At 45.9% G+C, this 16904-nt stretch overlaps 4 protein-coding genes across 5 annotated transcripts; 2 read left to right on the top strand and 2 right to left on the bottom strand.

Annotated features, from left to right (window-relative positions):
* LOC8073849 (RNA exonuclease 4) lies at positions 5621 to 8055 on the top strand. 2 transcript variants are annotated; one of them, XM_002454364.2, is made up of 7 exons: positions 5621 to 5726; positions 6072 to 6223; positions 6338 to 6468; positions 6634 to 6803; positions 7049 to 7258; positions 7407 to 7487; positions 7574 to 8055. In XM_002454364.2, exons 1-7 carry the CDS (start codon positions 5689 to 5691, stop codon positions 7800 to 7802), a joined length of 1011 nt encoding a protein of 336 aa, XP_002454409.1. In that variant the 5' UTR covers positions 5621 to 5688; the 3' UTR covers positions 7803 to 8055. The 2 variants fall into 2 exon arrangements, with proteins under 2 accessions (XP_002454409.1, XP_021314397.1); XM_021458722.1 differs by having other exon boundaries at positions 6631 to 6803.
* LOC8071802 lies at positions 8071 to 10424 on the bottom strand. Its single transcript, XM_002452625.2, has 2 exons — positions 9362 to 10424; positions 8071 to 8605 (listed from the first exon to the last, which is right to left on the bottom strand). The coding sequence occupies exons 1-2, from the start codon at positions 9987 to 9989 to the stop codon at positions 8217 to 8219; spliced, it is 1017 nt and encodes a 338-aa protein (XP_002452670.1). The 5' UTR covers positions 9990 to 10424; the 3' UTR covers positions 8071 to 8216.
* LOC8073848 (formate dehydrogenase 2, mitochondrial) lies at positions 11254 to 13123 on the top strand. The gene is made up of 6 exons (XM_002454363.2): positions 11254 to 11457; positions 11571 to 11742; positions 11815 to 12355; positions 12432 to 12556; positions 12682 to 12794; positions 12897 to 13123. The coding sequence occupies exons 1-6, from the start codon at positions 11368 to 11370 to the stop codon at positions 13008 to 13010; spliced, it is 1155 nt and encodes a 384-aa protein (XP_002454408.1). The 5' UTR covers positions 11254 to 11367; the 3' UTR covers positions 13011 to 13123.
* On the bottom strand, positions 13348 to 16561 carry LOC8073847 (histidinol-phosphate aminotransferase, chloroplastic). The gene is made up of 9 exons (XM_002452624.2): positions 15865 to 16561; positions 15594 to 15677; positions 15251 to 15405; positions 15051 to 15148; positions 14793 to 14901; positions 14537 to 14694; positions 14150 to 14292; positions 13917 to 14057; positions 13348 to 13728 (listed from the first exon to the last, which is right to left on the bottom strand). The coding sequence occupies exons 1-9, from the start codon at positions 16093 to 16095 to the stop codon at positions 13594 to 13596; spliced, it is 1254 nt and encodes a 417-aa protein (XP_002452669.1). The 5' UTR covers positions 16096 to 16561; the 3' UTR covers positions 13348 to 13593.

Raw genomic sequence — 16904 nt, 5'->3', positions numbered from 1 at the left:
ACCTTCACTACCACTACTGCAATTTTAGCCTAGATTATTTACCAGGATCATCAGATTCGCCAGATCTCTCGTTGACTCGTCCAAATATGTAAAAGTAGCATTAACCTTTTTGGGACGGGCAGGATAAGCTTCTGGAGGTGAAGGGTGTAGATGCCGGGGGAATCTCATTCACCCGCGCATTGCATATCTGCTAGCTTAGAGCTTGAGTATGAATCTCCACTTTACAAGGAATCACCTCAAAGTTGGCCGGGTGTCATCGCGGCAGGATGCGCGCAGCAGATTTCATTAGTCACCTGCGCTTAGAATTAGAATATTTAATGAACTTAGAATATATGGTAGCGAGCATCTCTCTAACCATTTATAAATCCATTCTGGATCTTATTTCTTTAAGCGATAGAAAAAAAAGGGAGAAAATCCAACTCCAACAATTCGTTATCCGTGGGACGCACTTGTAGTGTGATCTGTGCTTACGATGGTGAGCCAGGCAATATGTATCTAGAGTTCAATCCATGGTCTTTCACCTATTCCCGTGAGAATCATCTTACCCTCGGTGACATTAAAAGAACTCCCAATCCTAACACCCAATGGAGTTGTGGCACAATTTAGATATGAGAAAACTGAGAGGTAAAGCCAACAAATTAAGAATCTGTTTTGAAAGTCTTGAGTGCAAGCTAAGGTGCTAGAGATAGTAGGCCACGACGACGGCGAGTTATGGTGGCTTGGCATATGTATGGAGATGATATGTGTTTTTCGATAATCAATAAAAAAGCAAATGATTGGTCAAGTGTATTCTTTTGTATCATGTTTTTCAAAAGGTTTCAAAATTTAGGACTTCATTAAATAGACTTAATATTACAGATTACTTACATAGTATATAAAAATTAAGTCTATTTATGAATTTGTGAACAAACCTGCACATCCTATGCGCTTCACATTTTCTTTTTCAATTGTTCAATCGGTCCTCCGACAACTTTTCATCTGGAATCTCAAATAATTGTACTGATACTGACCAGTTTATTCTAGTAAAAAGCATAAATCCACTAAGAAAATGTGAAGATCCGAGGATTCTCGACACAGGCCTTGTTTAGTTCCGAAAAATTTTAGGAAATCGACACTGTAGCACTTTCGTTTGTATTTGACAAATATTGTTCAATTATGAACTAACTAGGTTTAAAAGATTCGTCTCGTCAATTCCGACCAAACTGTACAATTAGTTTTTATTTTCATCTACATTTAATACTCTATGCATGCGTCTAAAGATTCGATGTAACAAGGAATGTGAAAAATTTTGCAAAATTTTCTACAAACTAAACAACGCCACACTCCACTCCCCTCGATTGACTTCCCTCCCGATATCTGTGCAAATAGTCTTTGATAAAGCCTACAGGGGCTTGAAGACGATGACGATGATTTTATATTTTGTGAACTTTATATTATCTATTCTATATACCTATGATTCTATGATCTTTTTTATTTTTTTCTCTTTCTTATCTCCCGTTTTTTCTTGGTTCTTTAGCTTTTGTTTTTCTTTTCTTTTTTTTTATCTCCCATTTTATGGATCTTTGCACTCACTTGGGGCCATGAGTCCATCCTCCACATCCACATGTCAATTAACCTAATTCAAATTTAATATGATAAGTTGATAACCCTACCCTACCGTTACACCTATGTTTCATATATGTGGTCTCGGTTTATGATCCATGTTCATAAAAGTTAGAATAACTTGAGTTCAACAATATTATAAAGTGTGATTCCAAGATATATTGGGTATTGTCGCAACGCACGGACATGTTTTATAGTATAAATAATAAACGAAGCTTTGTTAAGCAAGTGCATGCAAACCAAATGAAAGCATGAAAATATCAGCTCCACCAGAACAATGTATATTATTGAATCTTATGCATTAGCGCCACAACTAATCCTACTACTGGAGATACCCATCATTACTTAAGATCTCAAAAGTTCCTTAATCATCGAAAACGGGGCATCATGGAACCGCTAAACTCCCACAGATGCGAGAAGCTTTGTCCATCGACATGAGTGACAGGAAAGCTTGCGCACATTTGAGCGGCAAAAGGAGCAAAGCAGCGATGCGGCCTACCGCCTATCATTGCAAAGCGGCGGCAGCAGCAGCAGCAGCAGCGCGCAGGAAACAGACGAATTGGAGAATGGAGAGATAGCATCTGATGCAGCGCGGCCGGCACCGGTCGCGATCGCCGCGAGAACAGGGCCGTGCCGCTCGAGCCGGATCGGCCAGACGACGCCGGGCGTGCAGAGAATCCCGGCGCCGTCTAGCGTCGCCGTCGCCCGTGTCTTCCTTTGACTAGGCTCCGGCTCGCGGGGCTCCGCTAGCAGTTTGCCCTCGGCAGGGCCTCGATCGGCGCTCCATTCGACGAGAGAGATTGAGCACCATGCATGCATATCTCTAGTCATCCCGGCCGGGAGATGCAGGTCGCCGTCGGCCACCCGCCTTTATCCACGGTCGTCTTTTTGACCGGGAATCTCTTTCTTTCTCGCCCATGACCGTCGTCCCGGGCGCTAGGGGAGAATTGCCTGTCCTTGTCACCCCGGCCCTGTGCTAGCTTTCGCGCATCGCATGCACGTACGGCTCCAGGTCTCTTCGTCGTCTTTGCATCTCGTGTCTTTCATTCTCCAGGATATACATGAATGATCACAGCTTTAGGCCGTGTTTAGTTCCCACCTAAAATTTTTTCATCCATCTCATCGAATCTTTGAACACATGCATGGAACATTAAATATATATATATAAATAAACTAATTACACAGTTTGGTTGAAAATCGCGAGACGAATCTTTTAAGCCTAGTTACTCTATGATTAGCCTTAAGTGCTACAGTAACCCATATGTGCTAATAATAGATTAATTATACTTAATAGATTTGTCTTGCAGTTTCCTGACGAGCTATGCAATTTGTTTTTTTATTAGTTTCTAAAAATCCCTCCCGACATCCTTCCGACATATCCGATGTGACATCCAAAAAATTTTAATCTCCAATCTAAACAGGGCCTTAATGTCAAGTTCGTGTGAACGAACCTTTGCAGCAGATGCACACAGCAGGGACCGACATATGGGCCATGCATCTGGCCAGTTGTCTACGTGAGCTAGCTGCCTAGCTTCCGTATAGTCAACGGATAGTAGTGGCCATCCAGCTTGGTGTGGTGCTGGCCTCTGGGAGCTCCAGCCTCCATGGACCAAGGATCTGAGCCAGCGTTGCTTGTAAGCAGACTTAACCAACCGTCTTGATGTTTGCCATGTATGGCCGGCAACTTGGGTGCTGTAGTTCCGATCCTGTAAAGCGTGAAAACTACTGTAAATTTGCCCTTTCATTCCTTCAGAAAAAAGAAAACTACGGTAAATTTGCCAGCGGGGATACTTCTTGGCATTTCTCATCATCAACAATAGGGTAAAGTAAAATTTGTTGTTAAAGAAACATGCCCTTACAATATAGACCACAGGGTTTGCTATGAGATTTGTGCCCAGCAGGAGAGAGACAATTTTCTATTGTCTCTCCTGCTGGGCACAAATCTCATAGCGAATCCTGTGGTCCAGAGGGCATGTTATCTTAAGAGCAAAGAAACTGTGTTCGTAACATCTTTAGTCGATGCAGCGTAGGTATATATAATTATTCATGTGTGTAAAAGGATTATTAAGGTAGAGAGAATGACTATTTATGAACACAAGTTTGGATATGATTGTTGAAAAAAAAAACATGGAAATCTTGAAGGTCTCGTTTTTTTTATGTTAATCAGGAGGGGCGCACCCCTACTGGTGATTTATTAGAAAGAGTTTAAAAATTTCTTGGGTTCTCGTGGGCAGGGTTTGGAGATTTTCTCGCCCTACAAGGTTGAGTGTTTCTACCTTAATTAATAATAATGTCCCGAAAAACTCATATTAATTATCCTCAGCGGATCAAGTTTTTTTTTCTCCAAAGAAATTCTAGAGGAAACTAAACATAAACAACCTAGCTCATTTTGTTTCCTTTGTCTCTTAGCATTTAATTTATTTTTCCTATGTATGCCACTCCCACTTTTCTAGATACATAGCTCTTTGTATGCACTTAAATATACACTGTCTAGAAATATAATAAAAATAATGCATCTAAAAAATCAAAAAGCTTTATATTTTGTAGCTAGCTACAGAGTATACATATATATAATTATCGGAACTCAAAGTGGCTACAAAATAAGTTATTTTGTATCCAGTTATATATATATATATATATATATATATATATATATATATATATATATATATATATATATATATATATACATACATATATATACATATATATACGGCAACGCTATTCTATACTCTAGGTGTAGAATATTATTCTACACCACAAGTCAAAATTGAGCAGAAAAAATACTGAGCAGTACTGAACTACGTTCAATATCATCTAATACTACACTCAGGACCGCGAAATACTGAAAAATACTGAAATGTGAGTATTGAACGATACTGAATTCCGTTCAGTATAACACTTTGGTGTAGAATAGTATTCTACACCTAGAGTGTAGAATAACACTTATATATATATATATATATATATATATATATATATATGGATAAGCTATAATTTAGGTGCCTGGAATCTAATTTATTCTCAGGCAACAGCTAGTAGGCACTAGATTAACAATTTAACATCCATTGGCCATAATCTAATTGCATGTCTGTTGCATGGATTGAAGAATAGGGCACACACGTCGCCTAAGAGCAAGTTTAATAATAGAGCCACTTGCTGACTGTAAGGTTTCTTACAGCATTCTCCCTGTGCCTAGGTTGGCTGTAAGCTTACAGCCCGTTTCTCCTCTCTCTCCTCCACCTCAGCATTTAGCCAGCTTACAGCCCACTATAATACTTGCTCTAAACGTTCGGGCATCTGACACATAGGAAATGTGAAAAATAATTTATAATTTAGAACATATGGATTATACATGTAAATTTTGTATTCTTCCCTTCCTTTTAATAAATACATGTTACCTCACGACGCTAAATTTTTTTTGTAAATTTGCTTTCAAAGATAGTGCTCCACATGTTGGGATGAGCAATCTCGTTTGATAACAACATAGGACTTTTGATAGTGCAAATGCTGCTGCTTATTAATAGGTAGTTAGGCATAAGACAGGTGTATTTCTCTCTCGAACCGTACGTCGTCGCCCTATGAATGAAAGACTGAAAGTGACAACCTTAGGACTTAGGAGTACGGTCTTGTTTAGATCCAAAAACTTTTTAGATTTTAACACCGTAGCACTTTTGTTTTTATTTGACAAACATTATCTAATCATGGAGCAACTAGGCTTAAAAGATTCGTCTTGTGATTTACAGGTAAACTGTGTAATTAGTTATCTTTTTTATCTATATTTAATGTTCCATGCATGTGCCGTAAGATTCGATGTGATGGAGAATCTTGTAAAGTTTTTGGTTTTTAGGTGTATCTAAACAAAATGACCAGGAAAGTGGGAGATGCCGGTACTTAGCTTACGATAACTGCAACATTTTAGAATGGCAAGACTGATCGATCCCTCGTGAAGGCTTTATCTCTCGGCATTGCCTATAAATAGCCTCCTGGCGTCGCCCATCCTCTCGCCAGCCTCGAGATCGATCTTGGCCTCTCAGGGACCTTGACCGCCCAAGTCCCGAATTGTAGGAATCTGAGCGAGGGCTCATGGTGGACAGCAGGAGGGAGTCCTCGGAGACCTTGAGGTAAGATGATAAGAGACGATGCTATTCTTTCAGCTTTCATTGATATGCGTACTGCAAATGGCCGTGCACTCATCAGACTGATTAAGTGCATGCACGCATGTCCATTTCTTGTTACTATGAGCCTGTCAGACTGCGGTTGCGAGAGCTAGGCAGCTAGCGAGCTATGCTGTTCATGCATGAAACTGCTCGTGCAAGGATCATCAGCTAGTTTCAGTTCGCCTCCTGCATTCGATCCTATATATGTTCCTGAAAGCTAGAATCCATGCATCATGATCACAAACACATATATACGAATGAATTCCCTCATGCATGTTATTTATGCCCCCCATGAATCATGATCATCAGGAACAAATGCGCAGCCTGCTTCAGGCAGTACAACAGGATGGAGCACCTGGTGGAGCACATGAAGGTCTCGTACCACTCGGTGCACGAGCCCAAGTGCGGCGTCTGCCGGAAGCACTGCCGCTCCTTCGAGTCGCTCAGGGAGCATCTCATCGGTATGCACAAATAAAGCTTTTGCTGACAAGAAAAAGACGGCAGCTTAATTAACTACATACAGCTGAACTCAATTCTGACGACGCTTCTTGTTCTTCTTCTCCATCTTCCTTCAGGGCCGTTGCCCAAGGTGGAGTGCGCGCGGGTCTTCAGCGTCCGCGGCTGCAGCATCTGCCTCAACATTTTCGACAGCAACGCCACCGTCAGATACCACCGTGCTGCCTGCCAATACTCTCGTGCTGCTCCGGTAATCATATCGATCCATCTGTTGCTCTCTACCCTATTCATTATTCATCATATGCCGTATATATATTCAGTTGATCTTCCCTCGTGAAGGGCTGAAGGCTTTGGTTGATATATACTAGATTCTAATGTTTTTTTTTCCACCCTCCTATATATGTGGTCCCAGCAGATGCCCAGGGGTGGCATAACTGGCCGTGCGGTTGCACTGGCTTGCAAAATGGTAGGGGGAGGGAGTGACGGCTCAATGGACCTTTGTGCAAAGGTGTGCCTCATTGGAGAAGATGAGCACATCATCTTCCAGACCTATGTCAAGCCTATACTTCCTGTAACCAACTACAGGTAATCCTACTTCTCATGCAGTTGTCATGCATCATGTTACTAGTCTACTAGCAACTCTAGCTAGTCGATAGTTGAGGAGAAATTGTGAGACCAGCAAAATCAGAAAGAAAGAATCGGCAATCTTTCAGGGTGTACCACTATATATATGCTTGAAACTTGAAACTCTCGAGAGGACAGGGAAGATATCTGGATGGACTAATTTTGTGACGACACGAACTGATGACTATATGTAACATGTTTTTCAGGTATGAAGTAACTGGGATAAGGCCAGAGTACTTGAGGGATGCAATGCCGCTTAAGGTTGCGCAGAGGAGAATCCAGGAAATCCTGTGCAACGGGGAGCCGCTGTGGAAGTTACGCCCAAGGAGCTATGGGAGGGCAAAGATCCTTGTTGGTCATGGCCTGGACCATGACCTTGAGCGCCTAGGGTTGGAGTACCCAGCATTCATGATTAGGTGAGAAGCAGAAAAAAAAATGTCACTGAATTTCTCTTTTCTTCATTCCTAACATTTATAGATCTTTGCTTGCTGAGCTATGGTTCAGGAATCAGCTACCACAGTTGTTTTGCCCTTTTTGACAGAAAAAATTGTTATGCATATGCAGGGATACTGCGAAATACCCACCACTAGTGAAGACTAGCAAGCTGAGTAACTCCCTGAAGTACCTTACACAAGCATACCTTGGGTATGTCACTTCTTGAATGATCTATGCAGTCAGCCTACTATTTCATATCTGCGTAATGATGCTAAGGAGATTGTATCCTCTTGTAGGTATGATATACATACTGGCATTCAGGACCCCTACGAGGACTGCGTTGCAGCAATGAGGCTGTACATCAGGATGAGATCACAAGCTCACCCGAGAGATTACAACTCCGGCTCTGGCGAGGCCCAGAACAACTACCCAGCCTGGAGGCAGAGAGAGCTCGAGAGGATGAGCCCAGAAGAACTCCTGGCACTTTCAGCATCAGATTACTATTGCTGGTGCCTGGATTACTAAACTGATCGGCTATAAAGAAAATAAGGCAGGCCAACATTGTTGGTTCATCCATATTCCGTCTATGATAATAAATCTTTAGATGTAGCTTGCGGCTTGACTATATATTTGGGTTAACTATGACGTATAAACAAAGGATTATGTATACATGTAATGATGCTTTCATATAAGCTAGTATTGTTGTTTTAGATCTGTATAAGAAGTGATATTATGATTTATGATGCATATGGAAAGATGGTTTTTCCCGCTTGCTTTTTATGAATTCCAAAAATGAGAAAAGCAGCAGCACGTCTTGATTTATGAAACATAAAACGAATGGATGATTGAACATTTTGTGCAGCTTGTCAGACTATCTCAGTGCTATACAATTATATCTACATTAGCATCAGTACATCATACGTATGCAAACCGGGCGATTCAAGTTTCTGAACTGTTGAAGAAAAGTCTTACACTGGAGTCGTTGGATTTCCGGTACTGCTTAGTTTCTGTGGGTGGATTCTTAGGTTTAGGCTCGGGTGTTTTTTCCTGCTTGCCGTTCTTTTTCTTGTCCTTGGACTGACTCCTATTTAGCTTGATGAACTCGAGACACTGTCGAATGATTGTCAGCACCGTGAAATGAGTCTCAAAGTCGTTCTTGATGACAGGGGGGTGGTGGAGGTTGGGGCCATTGTTGCTCCAGGTGTAGTTCTCGATGAAGTAGACACAATCAGTTCTAGCCCTGAACGAAACCTCCCGTAGAAGCTCTTCAGCCTGCCTTATGGATCTCATGGCCTTCTTAAAAGTCAATACGATGATCAAATTAAGCCCTGTTAATAGATGTCAGTAACAATCAAATTCAGCCATATTATAGGACTTAAAAGCACACAGTTAATTTGACTACAGGACGGCCTCGGATGACTGGAGGAGTGCATGTGCATAAGAGCCTCTTTTGCTATGTTTTTAGGTATTTATCCTTTTCTACATGCACAAGTTGCTCTTTTTATATGTTATGGCCTAGAAGTTCTCCAAAACGTTGTGATGCCTGAACACGATACAAATTGTATGCTGTGATGCCATGCTAATGGGCAGGGGGGCATGGTCCCATGAACTCTAAAAGAAAGAGGTTTTAACTGAAAATTTTCATCTATGAGAGATCTTTACTTTCTCTTTTGCAAATGCAGATCAAATTTCTATTGCTATGGAAGAAATTAAACAAACAAAATGGATCATGTTACTTGCAAACTTCACTATAGGTTGATTTTTCAATCGATAATCAAAAGGACAGTACCACATAAAAAATAACAGCCTTCTACCTACAACACAGATGGATGATTGCAGTAATTGTTACTCTCTCCACTCCAAAATACAGGTTGTTTTAGTTTTGTCTTTTGCTTTGATCCAACTTATAGCAAAAATGTGTTATAAAAAAATTATAGCAAAAATATATTAGCATGAATGCTAAATCCAAGGTTCCAATATCGATTGTGTTGCTTGGGTTGGGCCTTTCTAGTAGACGGCCCAGTGTAAATAAATAGTGCGACACGCAAAGCCCACGAGAATTTCTGTAAGCTTAGCTGACTGACCTTTGTTTCTGACGGCGGCAGAAATCTCCGGGAGGCGCTTGATGGCGGCGTTCCGCTCCTTGGTGGGCGCGTCGCAGCGCAGAACGAACACAACGCACTCAGGGTCCCCGCCGCTGATGGCGGCGTCGATTTCCTCCCTCGTCAGCCTACCCGCCTCGGGGAGCGGCGGCGCGTCCAGCAGCTCCACCACGTCGCCCTCCCCCGCCGCTCCCACGCTGTCGCCGTCGGCCCCGGCCACCACGGCCTTGACCCTCCGGCGGCGCCTGGGCCCGTCGGTGCCGCCGCCGGGCGGCGACGCCTCGGCGCGCAGCAGCAGCGGGCCGTCCTCGGCCGCCAGCGCCCGGCACGCCGTGTTGACAAGGGAGCTCTTGCCGTGGGCACGGAACCCCGTGATCAGCACGGACGGCGGCGGCGGGGACGCGTCCTCCTTGGCGCCGCCCTCGCCGTCGCTCCCGTCGCCGCCGTCCTCGTCGTCGGCCACGAGTGCCGTGAGCGCATCGCGGATCTCCCGGCGGAGCGAGGCCACGGCGTCCTCCCTGCGGAGGCGCGCCGCGACAATGATCGCCAGCGCCCCGGCAGCCGCCGCCGCGGCTATCTTGAGGAGGAGGGGCAGCCGCGGCATGCGCATCAGGACGGGGCTGGCGCTGCCGGGGACGCGGAAGGGTCTTTCGGCGATAGGGTGATTTCGCGAAGGGCTACGAAGATTACTGCCATTGCTGTTGGCATGAAGCAAGACGGCAACTGTTTTTGGGGGAGAGATTTGCCTTGCAAGAGGCCCGGCGAGAATAAAGTTTGCCTCCTGGATGAAGCGCCATGCCGAGCAAGGATGGAATATGATCTCACAGGGACACAGGACACAGGACACAGGGGTCCGCGTGTAGCGTTTTCGGTTTTCGCCTCACGCAATGGATTGTTTAGATGTGATTTTTTTTTTGATTTTGCTACCGTAGTATTTTCGTTTGTTTATGACAAATATTGTTTAATTATAGACTAATTAGGGTCAAAAAATTCGTCTCGCGATTTACAGGCAAACTGTGTAATTAGTTTTTGTTTTCGCCTATATTAAATACTTCATGCACGTGCCGTAAGATTCGATGTGACGGAAAATTTTGAAAACTTTTTGGATTTTGGAGTCAACTAAACAAAGGTCCAAATGCTTGTGATCGAAAATAGCAACTCTTTAGAGTCTGTCACCATTTTTTTCCATGAGCTATAGACATGGGATGGAAAGACTGAAGTATAACGTATAGGAGATTATTACTGATCAGTTTGTGCCCATAGAGTAATTATATATACATAGCAAATTCGATGTAAAAAAATCAAAACGACGGATGAGGTATAACGTAAGAGACTCGTAGGAGTATAGTTTACTCCTATCACTGATCAGTTTGTGTCTACGCAGTTATGGGATCAATCCATGTTCAACGGCAAGGTATCAAGTTTGTGGGTTCAAAGTTTCTTTAACATACTGAAACCTCTGCAGTTATCCCAGAGTCAAATTATTTTTCCACGAACATTTCGAGCTTTTTCCAGAAATCGTGAGCTTTTCAAAAAAAAAACCCTGAAGTGACATAAAGCTGGTAAACGAAATACTAATCCCCGGCTGCGCCGCCGAGCTCAGACAAGGCATCCAGCACGCGGCTCCGTCCACAGCACAGAGACGTGACACCAGCACGAGAGGTGACAACGACCTCCCGTGCACTGCACCCACTCAGGTTGGACACGGTTCACCTTCCCCGCTCCCACCCTCTGAGCGGCTCTTTGCGCAGCCACATCGACTGTTCCCGTTCCCGTTCCCGCCCAGATTCATGCCGCGCCGCGCTCCCGTGCGTGGGTAAGAAGGTTCGCCACGTCTCGATCCTGTGCTATAAAATGCCAGCCGGGTTCGAAGCTTTGTTCCCCACGCACTCTCTCGCTGCAGTATCCGTACAACACCGATCCAGCGCACACCACCCAGCTGAGCTCGAGCTCTAGCCATTTTAGCAGCGGTTCCGGTGTCATCATCCATGGCCATGAGGAGGGCGGCGCAGCAGGCGGCACGGTTCGCCATGGGGCCACATGTCCCTCACACTGCGCCCGCTGCGAGGAGCCTTCATGTACGCCACGTTTGTTAATTACCCCCCATTTTACTATCGGTAACAACATCAGAGTCGCGATGCCTAGCCACTTATTACCCGTGCGTCGTTCTGTTTGTTTCGTCTACCGCTAGGCGTCCGCCGGCAGCAAGAAGATCGTGGGCGTCTTCTACAAGGGCGGCGAGTACGCCGACCGCAACCCCAACTTCGTCGGCTGCGCCGAGCACGCCCTCGGCATCCGCGGCTGGCTCGAGTCGCAGGGCCACCAGTACATCGTCACCGACGACAAGGACGGCCCCAACTGCGGTAAGCCTGTTGTGCGGTGCCCTTGTGCTCGTGCACACACGTCAGCTGTTGCGCTGACAACGTTGTCTGCAGAGCTGGAGAAGCACATCGCGGACGCGCACGTGCTCATCACCACGCCGTTCCACCCGGCGTACGTGACGGCGGACCGCATCGCGCGCGCCAAGAACCTGGAGCTGCTCCTCACGGCGGGGATCGGCTCCGACCACGTCGACCTGCCGGCGGCCGCGGCCGCGGGGCTCACCGTCGCCGAGGTCACGGGCAGCAACACGGTGTCGGTTGCCGAGGACCAGCTCATGCGCGTCCTCGTCCTCATGCGCAACTTCCTGCCGGGCCACCACCAGGCCATCAGCGGGGAGTGGGACGTTGCCGGCGTCGCGCACCGGGCGTACGACCTGGAGGGGAAGACGGTGGGCACCGTCGGCGCCGGCCGGATCGGGCGCCTGCTGCTGCAGCGCCTCAGGCCGTTCAACTGCAAGCTGCTCTACCACGACAGGCTCCGGATCGACCCGGCGCTGGAGGCGGAGACCGGCGCCCAGTTCGAGGCGGACCTCGACGCCATGCTGCCCAAGTGCGACGTCGTCGTGCTCAACATGCCGCTCACCGAGAAAACAAGGTGAGACAGAGGTTCTCAAAACTACCGCCGTCTGCCTTGGTTCCCATTAACCGGCCGCTTGCTGCCTTTTGAGCAGAGGCATGTTCGACAAGGAGAGGATCGCGAGGATGAAGAAAGGCGTGATCATCGTGAACAACGCTCGAGGCGCGATCATGGACACGCAGGCCGTGGCGGACGCTTGCGCCACCGGGCACATCGCTGGTATGTACTGGCTGCTGTGTCCTGCTCATTTTCAGCTGGTTGTCATTGTGGGCTTGTGGCAAGATATAGAAAAACGCCATGCTCACCAGACTGATGTCTCAAACTGTTGTATGTCTGATGATCAGGATACGGCGGCGATGTGTGGCACCCTCAGCCTGCGCCCAAGGACCACCCGTGGCGCTACATGCCCAACAACGCCATGACCCCTCACATCTCCGGCACCACCATTGATGGCCAGGTCAGTAGACGCTAGGTCATCGTTCTTAGTAGAGCAGAGTTGAGGACTACTGTGGCGTGGTAGATGTAACAATAAGCATGTTTCTGGCATGATTTGGTACAGCTGAGGTATGCGGCCGGGGTGAAGGATATGCTGGAAAGGTACTTCAAGGGTCAGGATTTCCCGGTGCAGAATTACATCGTCAAGGAAGGCAACCTCGCGGGCCAGTACCAGTGAGCATACATGAAGACGCAGCTGCATTGAGCGAAGCCTGCTGCTGCCTCAGCGCCCTTACTTCAGAAAACACATGTTAATCACTATAAATAAAAGTCGCGACGTTTAAACATTTTCGTCATGGTGACTATGGATGAGAAGTAGTCCCATTTTCCAACTTTCATGCCTTTATTTGGTTGAAATTTGCAATTTCGAATGACCTTTGATACAAGTACCGCTATGCCCTAGCCCCCAAGACAACAGCATTGCTATGTTGGCCTTTATTTATACCTACACAATTTTCAGTTCTCTCATCAACAGCCAAACAAGCAACTCAACATCAGAAACCACCCACCAGGAATTCAACTGCTGCACTTCTTCTGAACACGATAATCTTGAGAATAGCTGTTATGTCGCTGAATAAAAAAACCAGACTTCAACTTGTTAAACAAAAGGATAGTGAAACCCAGTTGACCCTTGTCTGTTTGTCTGTTTGAGCTTCACAGTCGTTGGAATGATGCAATCTCCTGTTATAGACTGCATTCAACCTGACAGATACATATCTAAGTACTCCAATGTTTACATTAATGTGATGGTGTGCAAAAGCTCACAATTGAAGTGCATTCAGGCCTTTCATTAATGCATCAGTGTGCTCAGGTTTCCCAACTGAGATACGGATATACCCTTTCAGTTCCTTCTTGTCATAGTGGCGGATCATCACTCCCATCTTTGCAAGGTCTTCCTGAAATTTTTGTCAATAAAACACGTGAGCAATGTTGCAAATTGCATACTATTGCAAACATTCCTGCATTTTCATTTGCAGAAAACCAAGTTCTGATATTTTCTGACCTTAAATCACAACAAAAATGACTATGATGTCGGAAAAGATTAAGATGGAAAAGTAGATATGCAATAACAAAGAAAACAAACCTTTATTTTCTTTGCATCCTTTCCTGATGTGACCTCACAGAGAATGAAGTTAGAATGACTGGGAAACGGTTTCAGGAATGGTATTCCTTCGAGAAGATTAAACAACCTCTCCCTCTCTTGTACCAGTAAATTTTTCACATTCTTCCGTTGTCCAAGGTTCAGCAAATGCACGTTAAGTTAGGCAAAGCCGAACTGTGGAAAAAATTATTACAGTGATTTTGTAAAAGTGATACCTCCAAATAGGTTGGATTCTGCAATGCTGCACATGCTGAAACTTCTGCAGCCACAGAAACATTGTACGGCTGCTTGGCCCGCCACAAATACTCAATAATGCTCAGAGGAAATGCACCATAACCCACACGAAGACCAGCCAAACCTGCATGTTAATAACTTTAACCTTTCAGTTCGTAATTTTGTAGCAAATGTGTCTTTTAGCAAGTGACTTTAGCAACAGATGATTGGCACATAGCAGCTTACATGAGCTAACAAAAAAATTACAGTCAACGATGAGGAAATCATAACATTCAATTCGAGACTTCCGAATACTAGTGAAGTTGTTAGTTTGTTTGGAATACATTTACACTTGCATGTTAACTATATAGGACATGAAAATCACAAACCTGCTCGTTTGCTAAATGTTCGGAGAATAATCAAATTATCATGCTTCTTAACCCATGCCATCTTTGACTTTAGGATTGAAAACTCAATATAAGCTTCATCCAGCACTACAAGTATCGGAAGATCCAGTATCTTTAAAAGATCCTCATCGTTTATTACACTGAACAAATGGAATCAAAGTAATTCAGTAAAATATGGTAATCTGGACAGCAGCCAATAGAATAATAGTTCCTCCACTTATGAATGACAGATATATACCTGCCGTCTGGATTATTTGGGGATGTCAGGAATATGCATTTTGGCTTTTCCTGTTCAACAACTTCGACAATACGATCAACGTCTAGGGAAAAATCAGGCAGTCTTGGAACTACAATATAGAATGATGAATGAAATATTATGCTGGGAAGATGCATATAGTGAAGAGAAAAATCAATTTAAGAGATGAGCTAAAATTAACCAAAGAATGATTGAAGGTTCAAGACATATATAAGAGAAAATCAAGGACTAGCTACCCACCCTTGATAACAAGTGCACCATTGACTGAAGCATCAAACTCATACATTGTGAATGTTGGAGGGCAATCAACAATTTTGTCACCTGGTTCGAGCACACATCTGCAATTGCACCATTTATGAAATAGACGATAACTCAGCTTTTGGATGAAGATATCAGCAAAAAGTTAAGAGTCTTGAGATATAAATGAGCTAGATGCTAACCTCATAATTAAATCAATTAGCTCATCTGCACCACATCCAGCAAGTATGTACTCAGATTCAAGTCCAGAATCTTCAGCAAGAGCAGCACGCAAGTGGCGGCTTTCAGGATCAGGGTACACATAGGGAAACTTGAGGCTACCTAACGCTGCAGCGACCTGTAGATGGAATGGTATGCTTAATATAAATACAGCGAAGAGAAGGCATGAATCAGCACTTAACTGCTCATTCTTAGAATTTGTTCATATTCCCCTTATCTGACTTCTTATTGTTAAGAATATACTGTTTCGAGTACTAGATTACAGGTTATAGTAAACCAATCTTTATATTGAAGACTAGAGCTCACCTCCGGGGGTGGACCATATGGATTCTCATTTGCATCCAACTTGATTATGTCCTCTGGTCTACGCCCAAGCCGAGCTGATAACACCTGTTCAGAGCTCCCGTTTTCAGACGAATGTAAAAGCAGAGCACAGTATCATACCACATCCCGTGCTCGACCAGGGATAGAGAAAATCGCAGCGGGGCATTTTGACGAGCACCTCGCGAGCATAGCAAAAGGCGGCGTTCCTTTTCCAAGATGCAGGGGAATCTTAGGAGTGGGTCTCGTATCGTACCTCGAAAGGAAGGATGGGCTGATACGGGGCGAGGGTCCTGAGGTGGCGCCGGATGAAGGAGTCACCGGTCGGCCGCCCCTTCGCTCTGGCTGCCGCCGTGGGCTCCTCCACCGGGGCCGCCGACGCCATGGTCCGGAGAAATACCCTGTCCGCTGGACTCCGCCTCTCGCCGGAAAAGTGGGAGGCAGCCGGCGACGGGTTTCCGATGAGGAACCGGGTGGAACAATCCATCAACGAAGAGGCGCCGCCGAGCCGGGAGCTGCGGACGCAGCGCCGCAGCGGCTGGGGGGCGCGGCGCTGGACCTGGAGTGGCGCCACACAGCGGCCGTGGGCGGCGCGGCGCTGAAGTCGAGCGTCGCGGCGGCGCGGTGTTGGGTCCTGGGGTCGGGCGCTGGCGGCGGCGGCGCTTGGGGTCGACAGCGTTGGTATTGCAGAGGTAGAGAGGGCCGGCCAAGTGTGTCTGTGACTCGTGAGATGAGAGGAGCCTCCAGGTCAGTGCAGCTGTGCCCCCCACAAACTGCACGGCTTGGATACGCTTTAGGATTCGTGCCCTGACGCATCTGGCGTTTCTCCGTGCCTGAGGGCTGCTGAGGCTCGAGTTCCAGGGCGTTTTCATCGTGTTCTGCTTCGCCACCGGCCACCGGGTGCGCCGTGGGCGCCGGGCCGCCGGCACAGGTGCATCGCGTTCCACCAGGAGCGCACGCCACCGCCGTGCGCTCATCATGGTCTTCTTCACTTGTTGCTGCTTGCTTGGGAGGAACGCATGCGATCGCTTCTTCCGGTCAACATCGTTTTCGTGTCCAGGTCATGCGATTGTCGTGTCATTTGCGACTTTTGTGTGTGTGTTCGCCTGGATCGATAGCGACAGGACCGGGGAAACCGATCAGCCGAGACGAGTTTGTTTGTTTTCCAACGACCAACGAAGCTCGCCTCGTATGCTTGCTGGTTTTTGTGGAGCTCGGTGGTTCATCGCGTAACGTCATCCAATCATGCGGATTGATTACAGCTGCGGTGGTCGCTTGTCAAATCCGCAGGATCTT

The sequence above is a fragment of the Sorghum bicolor genome, chromosome 4 (assembly GCF_000003195.3).
Source record: "Sorghum bicolor cultivar BTx623 chromosome 4, Sorghum_bicolor_NCBIv3, whole genome shotgun sequence".
Taxonomy (NCBI): Eukaryota; Viridiplantae; Streptophyta; class Magnoliopsida; order Poales; family Poaceae; genus Sorghum; species Sorghum bicolor.
Note: the sequence above shows the minus strand (reverse complement) of the source record. Positions and strands in the feature narration are given on the sequence as shown.